The 11,408-nt window shown below is 44.2% G+C and overlaps 1 protein-coding gene across 3 annotated transcripts; it reads right to left on the bottom strand.

Annotated features, from left to right (window-relative positions):
• Positions 1-1,021: 1,021 nt before the first annotated feature.
• LOC125157097 (G-protein coupled receptor-associated sorting protein 2-like) lies at positions 1,022-5,866 on the bottom strand. Of its 3 annotated transcripts, XM_047843317.1 has the most exons (4): positions 5,630-5,866; positions 4,989-5,056; positions 4,574-4,651; positions 1,022-4,269 (listed from the first exon to the last, which is right to left on the bottom strand). In XM_047843317.1, the coding sequence occupies exon 4, from the start codon at positions 3,946-3,948 to the stop codon at positions 1,372-1,374; it is 2,577 nt and encodes an 858-aa protein (XP_047699273.1). In that variant the 5' UTR covers positions 3,949-4,269; positions 4,574-4,651; positions 4,989-5,056; positions 5,630-5,866; the 3' UTR covers positions 1,022-1,371. The 3 variants fall into 3 exon arrangements, with proteins under 3 accessions (XP_047699273.1, XP_047699275.1, XP_047699274.1); XM_047843319.1 differs by lacking the exon at positions 4,574-4,651; XM_047843318.1 differs by lacking the exon at positions 5,630-5,866 and having other exon boundaries at positions 4,989-5,571.
• Between the last annotated feature and the right edge of the window lie 5,542 nt (positions 5,867-11,408).

Genomic DNA, 11,408 nt, shown 5'->3' with positions numbered 1-11,408 from the left:
TTTTGAGTGTAACTATCATGTGAAAACATTACCATCTTTGTACACTCAAAAGACTACTATAAACTTAGTAACCTTGATAATTTTTTGAAGCATTTCATTAAAGTTAGTCTTTCAGAAGTCTCATTACTTTCCAACTTTTCTAAATGTTATTATCTCTAAACATTTTTTAACACTGATAGCTCAATCTTTTCATGTAACTGTGTCTGTTCCAATATGTCCACATATAACTTGAGGCACTAGATACAAGCATATTAAAAGGAAAAACCCTTAGTAATTTTTGTATCTCCCCAATGATTGTCTCTGAAAAGTCTTTTACTATGTTATTTTATTCCAGACTATTGAATGTATGAAGTTTCTTAGGCATATTGAAGTTACATAGAAATTATGTGTATTTACACACAAGATTTTAAAATGGGATCCAATTTTCCAGATATCACAATCTTCTGTTTCACTTGACATTAAAGCATCAGTATAATTTCATGCCAATAAATAATTTTTTTAAAGCTGCATAATTTCCTTAATACCTTCCTTGGACTAGGAACACAAAGGAAATATTATTCCTGACTCAATTTGTGTGCCATTGTACTCTTTCACTCTTTAGGTGGCAATGAAGCAACAACAGTACTAGGATTTGTAAAATGTGCAGATTTGGCTGACTTAGTTCTCCAAGCTGGCCTCATTCCAACTGCATCCCTCACTAAATTTGTCTTAACCTATTCCAGGCAGATAGGCTAAATCCATGCTACTAGGACAGGTTTCCCAATCATGCACATTTATTCACACTTTTCTTCCCACTCCTCACTTCAGAGAATGACCTAATGGTTTGTCTTATCCTACACTAGTTTAAGTGGGTCCCTCTTTGTTGAAGCATTTCTCAGATACCACCAGCACACAGTAATCTCTCCTTTCTCAAACTCTAGGAATGGGATTTTCCAATGAGGGTGTTTGTCATACTACTAGTTATCTGTATTTGTAAGTGTGCACAATGTATCTGTACCTGGATTTCAAACTGAAGGGTCACTTTTGCCAATTTTCACATAGACCTTTATTGAAAACACAGACTTGAATAGAGAACCATATGTTTAAACAACAAATAGCAGGGTAGCTTACATAGGCGACTCAGTTCACTGGAAGCTCAATACCAAAAAAGATATTGCAATCTGGACAGCAAGACAAATATCAACAAATATTTTTTCAGCTCTAATATTCATTTGGCATCCACAAAATGATCCAGCTCAAACCAAGGATTGGACAAAGTTAACATCAGCATTAAAATATAAGTTACAACATAAAACCAGACTGTGAAAACCAAAGCACTACTCAGGGCTCTTTGGGAACATAAGGCTGATCAAAGGCAGGTGGTTATTCACACTAGCTTTGTCGTCCCATCTCAGGATCATTTTGATTGTCTATTTGGACTTGTAGTTCCTTAGCTAACTTCTCAAATTCATGGAATGCAGAAATAAGTGGCTCAAGATTGAAATCATCATCAATTAAAGACATAGTTCCATTTTTTATAATATTACTGATATTCTGAAACATTTTAATAACAATTTGAATATTATCATTTGTCTCTTCTATGTTAAAGAGACCCACAAATATTGATAGAGCTTTGGCACTGAATAGTTTTTTTGCCACAACAGGATTTTCGGACAAATTCAATAGCATTTTTAGAACATGAAACTTTGTTCTTGCATTGCCTGTGGTTAATAAAGAGAAAAACCCAGACATATAATTGGCAACCAGTGTGTGATAGTCAGTAGTTGTAGTCAGGTGTCTAAGCATCCTTAATCCAAGCAGCTGCTCAGGAGAACTCACACTATGAGCAAGGGTTTCTTCACACACTTGACATATGAATGTCTCAATCATGTTTAGATTTGGGTAAGGTGGAGCCATGTGAATCATATTTTCCAAAAAACTTGTCCTAACTCGGGAGGAGGGATAATTGAGCAAGGTTTCAATAAGTGAGACAACACCTGAATCCCGAATGAAATCTCGGGTAAATTGAGAAGCACTTCTCATACCCATTGCGATTTTAGATATTTCATGAATAAAAGGATCTCGGATTTTGTCCATTAATAGAAGGAGTTCTTCAAATTCTCCAGTACCAATTTTAAGCTCACATTGTATGCAGCTGCAGGACCAACTCTCAGGTGCTACACTCTCCCTGGCCTTAAGATGCTCCCGAATTTCCCTGACTGACCTGTAGGATGGATCATAATGAAATGGGAACTCAGGTTCAGGCTGATCAGACTGAAGCAAAGATTCCTGTCCTTCCCCTTCTGGGGAAAATTCCAAATTCTTGGGCTTTCCCTCAAACATGTCAGAGAATACAGATGCTGCTTCTTCAGGAATTCTAAAGGAGCTTGGGGATGGGAAGCCAACCCCATGACAAGGACCAGGTTTGAATTCAACAGTGACCTCTTCCCAGGTTTGGGGCCTGGATGATGCTTTAAGTTCCTCTTCAGCTGAATCTCTGAACCTGGAACTAGCCTTATACACAGGACTGGGATTTAGATCAAAGCAGGCCTCATCCCTATCCCAGAACCAGGACCCAAATATGGCCTCTTCTTCAGACTCTGGCCTGGCCTCTTCTCTGGCCACAGCCCCCAAATTGGACTTTTCCTCAGTCCAGAGCAAGGATCCACCAATGGCCCCCTCCTCAGACCTTGGTGTAGATTCACAGATGGCCAAAGCCCCAGCCTCCATACTGGCCTCTTTTTCTGCCCAGAGCCAGGACCCAATAATGACTTCCTCTTCAAACCTGGGCTCTTGTTTGACCCTACCACTGTTATTAACATCTTTCTGGCCCTTGGGCTTCAAGACAGTATTAGGCTCTTCCTGGTCTCTGGTCCTGAATCTACCATTGGCCTCTTCTCCAGGCAAAAACCAGGACTCCTTAGAGTACTCATCTTCAGACTCAGACTCAAAAAAGTCCTCTCTCTTTGTCCTAAGCTTGGACCTCATAGTTTCCTCATCCCTGACTCTGGGCTTGAACAAGTTATTGGTATTTTCTCCAGCCCACAAGCAAAATGGATTGCCAGACTCCTCCTCAGACCCAGACCAAGAATCAACATAGGGATCTTGCTTGGATCTGGGCCTGGACCTGGGGTTAGGCTGATGTTTAGCCCTATGCCTGGATCTGGTATTGGCCTCTTCCCTGGGCCACGATCTGATACTGGCCTCTTCTCCAGCCCAGAAAGAGGACATTGTAGAGGTCTCATCTGCTGACCAGAATCCAGACTCGTTAGAGGCTTCCTCTCTGGCCCGGTGCCTAGGATAGCACCAAGACCCCATATTAACTTCCTCCCCTGATCCAAACCAGGGTTGAATTCCTGTCTGAACCTGGGAGCCAGGAAACGTCTCAGTGTCCACACCGACCAGTTCCCTATCCACAGATAGGGCCATAGGTTTAGCAACTGGCCTAGACTCAGTACTGACGAGTGGCCAGGCTACAGCACTGGTCTGGGCCAACCCCTCTGTTTGCAACATTGCCTCAGCCCCAAACTCAGTCTGGGGCCAAGCTTGGGCTTCATCTTTGGGCTTTGCCCCAGGGATTGCCTTGGCCTCGGTCTTAGGACGTGCTCCCCCTACTGTCCTGGCTTCAGCTTTGGGCCTTGCCCCAACCACTGACTGGGACTCAATTTTGGCCCTTGTCCCAGCCATTCCCTGGGACTCAGTTTTAGGCCTTGACCCAGCCATTGCCTGGGACTCAGTTTTAGGCCTTGCCCCAGCCATTGCCTGGGATTCAGTTTTGGGCCTTGCCCCAGGCATAGACTTTGACTCAGTTTTGGGCCTTGCTCCAGGCATTACCTGTGCCTGGGTCCTAACCTTGGGTCTGACCACCATTGGGACTTCATTCTCTCTTTCAGCCCCACCCCCAACCTCTTCTCCAGCCTTCTTTTCAGGCTTTGCCCGGGCAGCAGGTTCAATCTCAGCCCCAGTCATGGTGTAAGTTACAGAGGAGGCCCAGTTAAGTACCCCTACCCCAGTCTCAGCCTCTACCACAGATCTCTCACAGTTTTGTATCTTCACACTGTGATCTTTCAGTGATTCACGTGATATAGTTGGAAACAAGAGTTAGAGTCAATCACCAGTCCAGCAGTCAATTGATCTGCTTCCAAAGCCCAGCCTCAGTCAATATCACAAAGCGCAGAAGAGGCACAACCAAGCTGGGGGATGATGGATGCTCCCAGGTGGGTGCAGACCTGTTGAGGGTGGTGGTCAGCAGCAATTCCAACACCACCAGAGATGCCACTGGAGGTAGATCTAAGGAAAGAGAATGACATAGGGCTTTGAATCTCTTCAAATTGCATCACTCCATGCAGAGATTTACACAGAGACTGGACCTTGAATGCTTAGCGAACAGATGGAAAGTCTCTTCATCGCCCTCATTTCACCCACGTTTTACCCCAGATTTTGCCACATTACTTTGCCTGCTACAAAACAGGTGTGAAATTGGTGAGTGTTGGCAATGGGAGAGGCTTAGGAGCCCCCAGACTACCCTAGTCATTCTTGGGCCAGTGTTGATCTCCACTTCCCCACTCAAGTTTGCACCCAATCTCATACCAACCTGCAAGGATATGGTGCAATTTCCCCCTCCTTGCTTTGTTTCAGTGGTATTAAGCTCTACATCAGAGAGCAGGCAGTCCTACGGAGAAGTAAACATACAGGAGACAATGAAGTCTGAGTGCCTTGTTGACAGACTGACACACTGACCCCTGATGTAAACATCTGTTTAATTTGTCTAATTTTTTCCTATCTAATGGTCCCTTCTTTCTGGTTGTCTCCTCCCATTCATGGCCCAATCCGTAACTACACTAATATGCCTAATACCTCCTGCAGGAAATGAGGAAAAGATGCTGTGACAGTGTGCAAATATGGCAGAGGGTAGGAGAGGTGGATCAAACACACCCAAGTGGATCAAAGACACCTGCTATTGATCTTACTCTGCCACTATCCCCTGCATTGCTGTCCTTTATACCAACCTCCAGAGATTCGGGCCAGTATATTCCTCCTTCCCTTCCTTACAGAAGTGAGCAGCTTTAAAGCAGGCCTATGGACAAACAGATGAAAAGGCATGACAGTCAGGAGACCATGGCAGCAACTGAGTTCTGGGTGGACCCACAAACACCAAGGATAGGAGTCCACATATTATTTGCCTTTCAACATTTAAAGTCCTCTTGGTAGAATGTTCTCTATTACTTAAGCTCTCAGTTTCAGGGTTGCAGACAACGACATCTTCTCTTGACGTCACACTTTCACATGCCTCCCTTCTCCAATTCTGAGGATTCACCACTAGGTGCACCACATCCCACTGTCTTGCGCAGCATAAATTGGGGGAAGGGTGCCCCTACGTATATTCTAGAAAACAGGTTGTGCAGTGACACTTGTAATTATGACTTTTGTCTCACCCTCACCTCCTAGCTCATCTTTTCCTGCCACCAATTTCGGGTGGAGGTGAAGGAGAAAGGCAAAGGAAGGACTTAGAAGGCTAGTAAAAAGGGGAAATTTGGAAGGTACTCTTGGATGCGCCTGACCTGTTCTGATCGCAGTCACCCCACCCCGATTTGGGTCTCCACTCAATGGTTGCTGCTCATTTCCCCCCTGCACCCCCAGCCCCACATACCTCCAGAAATCCAGGTCATTGTCCTGCTCTTCCTTTTTCTCAAGCCTCTCCTCTACAGATGCACCCTACGGGATGAAACCACCAGACCTACCTCGCAGAGAGAAAACTTTCGAATCAACCAGGAGCCTGTGCTAAGGGACAGCACCCAGGGTCCGGGGGCCAATAGGCCCCTTTACAGAATTAAGGCCCGGAACAGCCGACGCCACCGAACCCAGGCTCCTGCCAGTTGGGCAAATAACTCGAACGCCACCCCCCACCCGCTCTCGCCCCGGCCGGCCTCTCCAGGTGCCCCCCACCCCAGCTCCCGCTCCGCCATTTCTTCCGCAGCAGGCTCCCCCCACAGCTCTCTCCCGGCACAGCACCGTCGAGGGCGGGTCATGGGCGCCTGGAAAGCTGGCTGCGGAGTGGCTGGCGCAGTTCGCCTCCGCAGGATCCGAGGCAGCCTCTCCCGCCAGCCCCCATGCCCTGGGCCCGGCCCGCACCGGTCACTGCCTCTCCTCACCAGGGGTCCCGCGGCGCTGCGCACCTCTGTCACGGACAGGGTACGACCCGGTCGCCTCCCCCTTGCCAGGCTGCCAGAGGCTGGGGTCCGGGCAGGCTGTAAGCCGGGCGACAGTGGGGGTCCCCCCACCCCTCCCCACGACAACCCACTTGCCTTCACAGGCTCAAGGTGCAGGTCGTTGTCCTCCCCCTCTTCTCGGAGCTCCTCACTCGGACTCCCACCACCTAGCGTGCTGTCAGAATCGCAAAAAGGCGTCCCGCCCCCCCCCCCCCCCCCCCGCGCTGCAGCACCAAACTGGGCAGGGGCTGCGCAGGATGCGGCACGAACCGCTCTCAGCAAGGGTGTCGGGAAGGGGGGCGGAGGGATACAGCACGAATGGGCTAGACGCCCCCTCCCTGGCCCACCCTAGTTCCGACCCACGGGGGGCGGGGCCAGGAGGTGCGCCAGCCTAAGGGGCGGGCTCACAGCAGCCCGCCTCTGCAGACCTCCGAGGCGACCACCCCCTCATTGCTGGCACCGCAATAAAAGGGACCTGGGGACGACTGCCAGTGGGGGCTAGGATCCCTAGTTCAGGGTGGTGGTGGTGGTAGTGTGCTGCAGGCAGCAGCGGATGGATATCAACCGTCCTTCGGTTTGTGAGAATCCCCAGCCTGTTCAGTGTCTGCCCGCCTCCAACCCCCCCCACCCAAGCCTGCCCGCCGCCCACCCCCCCACCCAATCCAGCCCGCCCTCCTTCCTGGAGGCTGATGGGCTAGGGGCTGTGAGAACAGCAGGATGAGAGGGGAGAGGCGACTTGAGGCCAGACCACCTGGCCCTCCTGGAGTCCTTCTTTCATTGTTTCACGGAGCCCGGAGAGGAGGAAGTGGGAGGGGGCTCTCTCATGGAGGCCTCACCACTGAGCCTTTTCTAAAGAGAGGCAGACCTGCACCTCTAACCTGAGAAAACCAACCACTGCTCTGTGCCCACCCTTTCTGCCACACTGCTTCCCACCCCCACCCCTCATTCAAACTGGTAATATGCTTTGCCATTTCGCAGTCCCCACAGTTGCCCAAGAAGGAGGGCCTTTCCCTGTCAGGATTTGCACTGGGTCATAGGATCTTTCCTGTCTGTTGCCCCATGGTCCGGTGTCAGGATAGTCCTGGCTCCTTTTCCACTATCCTATCTATCAAGTCTTCGCTTGTAGTCATGTCCAAGCTCTCATGATCTTTGGCAATGTGGATATGTGGCAGGGATTAGAACCAGCTTGGATGCCATGCACATCTGCCTGCACATCTATCTAGTTTCCCCAGACATTCTTTGGAGAAGGCCCCATCATGTACCCACTTGTACAAGACAGAAGCCTGGTGGTTCTTGAATCCTCTGACTCCCTTAACCCTACATCCTTCCTCTAGTCTTGAGCCCTTCCTTTCTGTGCTCCATAGGGCAAACAGAGAAACCGTGTTTAAGCATAATTGTGGTTGAGCACAGACCTGTTGGTGCCCATTGTAAAACTTTTAAACTCAATTAAATGGCACTTTCACTGTGGTAGGTTGAATAAAGTTCCCTCAGTGATATCTGCATCCTATTCTCCAGAACCTGTAAACATGTGATGTTAAGGGCAAAAAGAATTAAGATTGCTGATGCAATTAAGATTGCTAACCAGCTGACTTTAATAATAAGAATATGCTGGGTATTCCTGGCCTTTGTAATTGCAAGGGTACATCTTATGTGGAAGAGGCAAGCAGAGAGTCAGTGTGACAGTGAAATAGCATGAGAAAGACAGGACAGGCCTTTGCTGGCTTTGAAGATTAAACAAAGCCATGGTCCGAGGAAGGCAGGCAGCTCCCAGAAGCTGGAATAGGCAAAGAGACAGATTCTTCCCAGGGTTCCTCAGAAAAATGAAGCCCTGCCGTCATTGTAGACGAGTGAGACCTTTTTTGTATTCCCAACATACAGGACTGTAAGATTATATATTTGTGTTATTTTAAGCTGCCAAGATTGTGGTAATGTGTTATAGTAGCGGTAGGAACTGAATTTACTTACCATCATGATGGTCCATTCTCCTTATCCTTCTTTATTTGTGCCTCAACCCCTGGGAGGATCACTTTGGGAGCTCATTTCTTACCACTATAACCACCCTCTCTAGCAATCTCCTGTCTCTGTTTTCCATATAAGATTTATGCAAGGGCCTTTGAGGTTCATCTTGGAACAAATCCCCATTTGCTGAAAATCACTTACATTTTTGAGGATGAAAAGGGAACCATATTCTTACTATGACCTTTCATATATTTTTATTTCAGCTTTTATTTTAGATAAATATGTATTATATGTATTATAACTTCAATATTAGGTGACAGGAAAAAAATCTGGAGATGATTATATACAGCATCTGGACTGACAACAGATGTCAATTATCAGAGGAGGGCCACTTTATGTAAGTATGTATGTATGTATGTATGTATTTAATATAATTTATTGTCAAGTTGGTTCCACTTTAAAAAAATATTTATTTTTGAGAAAGAAAGAGATAGTGTGGGGGTGGGGTACAGAGAGAGAGGGAGATGGAGAATCTGAAGTGGGTTCTGTGCTGATAGCAGAGTGTGATGTGGGGCCTGAACTCATGAACCTTGAGATCATGACCTGAGAAGAAGCTGGATGCTTAACCAACTAAGCCACCGAGGTCCCCCAGAGGAGGGCCAGTTTTACTGTACTGTTTAAATGGCTTTAAGCTGAATTGTGGATCATTTTCCTTATTCCACAGTATACTATCTTGGGTGAATGCCAGGCTTGAAGAAGTGTCTGAGCTCTGCTGGGATCTGTGGGTGTGTGTGAATCTTCCTGCCTCCCTGAACTATTCTTTCACTTTGTTAAAGTCTCTGGTGCCTTTCATTCATTCAAGAAATACATATGAATACCTTTTTTATCCTAAGGACTGGAGATACAGTAGAAACAAAAGTGAAAGAAATCTCTGTTTTGTGGAAGCCACATTTACTTGTAGTGTATGTCTTATGCAGTTTCTTATCCTAAAAGTTTACAGGTATATTCAAAATCATACAAGCATAAGCTTCTCAGATAAGTGTGGATGCGGTGGAATCTTGATTCCAAGATCTTTGTGACAGAGGGGTGGATCTACCAACAGCTGAGAGATTTTGCTGTAAGACATTTAAATGCCCGTTGAACAATATATTGTAAATTCATTTATAGAACAGCCACTATTACTCATTAACACTTATTGAACTGAGAGGGGCCTTATTTTAAGATATTTATGCATATTAACTTACAACAATAGTGGACAATAGGGACTACTATCAAAATATACTATTACTACCTTCATATAACAGGTGAGGAAACCAGCTGAAATTGGTTAAATTTCATCTGTAACGTCAGAAAACAAGAAAAAAAGATTAAAAGATTAAAGGATACTGACCTATGTCTAATTGCCAAACAATATTTAGTTTACCCTACAATGGATTACCGTCTAACACATTTCAACAGCCATGGTTCTACTACCCAGTGACTGCACTAACACCTGTGTTTACCCAACTTGCCCCTGAAATCTAAATTTCAGAATCAAATAACCACCAATTGTTAAGCCCGAGATATAGAAGCAACTGTGCTGATTCATTATAACTACAGCTCTGTCCCCAGCCCCACCCCCACTTCCTACAAACATACAGGTAAACTTTCACATGTTCACCAGGCCTGGTCTATTCCTTGTCCATCTCAATCATTATGGACAATGACTTTTTTTTTTTTTGTCCATTTAGCTTAACTTGGCTCTTTTTGTTGTTTTAATTTGCAATTTTATAATGACATACAATGTTGAGCATCTTTTCATATGCTTATTTGCCATCTTTATAGCTTTCTCGGTCAGTTGTTCAGATCATTGCCCATTTTTAATGTGGTTGATAGTTTTCTTATTGTAATTTTAAGAGTTCTTTGTATATTTTGGATACCAGGTTTCTAGTAGATGTCTGTCTTACAAAGCTTTTCCTCTCAATCTTTGGCTTGTCTTTTCATTATATAAACAGAATGTTTTGCAGAGAAGATTTATTTTTAATGGAAGTCCAAATTAGCGATATATTCTTTCATGGATCACACTTTTTTTGTTGTATCTAAACAGAGTCATCTAGACTTTCACTTCAGCTTCTAAGAGTTTTAGAGTTTTTCATTTTACCTTTAGCTCTGTGATATAATTTGAGTTAATATTTTTGAAAGATGTAAGATTTGTGTCTAGATTCACTTTTTTTTTGCTTGTAGATACCAGTTGTTTCAGCGCCATTTGTAGAAAATAGTATACTTTCTCCAATGAGTTACTTTTACTCCTTTGTCAACAACCAGTTAACTATATTTGTGTGGATCTATTTCTGGCCTCTGTCTTCTGTTGCACAGATCTACTTGTCTTTTCTTTTGGCAATACCACATTGTCTGGATTACTGTAGTTTTATGGACTGTACTGAAATTGGGTAATGTCTGTCCTCTGCCTTTGTTCTCTTTCAGTATTTTGTTTGCTTCTTGATCTTTTGCCTTTCCATATAAACTTTAGAATCAGTTTGCTGATATCCACAAAATGACTGGTAGGAATTTTGATTGGCATTGTATTGAATCTATAGATTATGTTGGGAAGAATTGACATCTTGAAAATATTGAGCCTTCTTATTCATGCTTATGGAATATTTTCCCATTTATTTAGATCTTCTTTGATTTCTTTCATCAGTATTTTGTATTTTTCCCCAAATAAATTTTGTACATATTTTTAAATATTTATATGTAAATATTTCATTTTTGGTGTTAATATAAATGGTATTATGTTTTTAATTTCAAATTCCATTGTTCATTGCTGGTATATAAGAAAAAAAATTGAGGTTTGTAAATTAACCCTGTATCCTGCAACATGGCTTCAATTGCTCACTAGTTCAACAGCTTTTTTCTTGATTATTTGAGATTTTCTATAGAGACAATCATGTCATCTGGGAAGAAGTATAGTTTTAATGCTTCCTTCCACATTTGTATACTTTTATTTCCTTTTTTTCTCTTATTGCATTAGCTGGGACTTCCAGTGTGATATTAAAGAAGAATGGTGAGTAGGGATATCCTTTCCTTGTTTCTGTTCTTAACAGAAAGCATCTCACCCTTATGTTAGCTGTAAATTTCTTGTAGATACTCCTTATTAAGCTTAAAGAATTTTCCTCTATTCCTAGTTTTCTGAGTTTTTATCATAAATGGGTATTGAATTTTGCCAAATGTTTTATTCTGTTCTATTGATATGATCATATCATTTCTGTTCTTTAGCCTTTG

Source organism: Prionailurus viverrinus, chromosome X, assembly GCF_022837055.1.
Source record: "Prionailurus viverrinus isolate Anna chromosome X, UM_Priviv_1.0, whole genome shotgun sequence".
Classification (NCBI taxonomy): Eukaryota; Metazoa; Chordata; class Mammalia; order Carnivora; family Felidae; genus Prionailurus; species Prionailurus viverrinus.
The sequence above is the reverse complement of the archived record's forward strand: the minus strand, read 5'-3'. Positions and strand labels throughout refer to the sequence as shown.

Coding starts and splice junctions, on each gene's coding strand:
- LOC125157097 (XM_047843317.1), bottom strand. CDS start 3,948: ATGACTGGGGCTGAGATTGAACCTGCTGCCCGGGCAAAGCCTGAAAAG.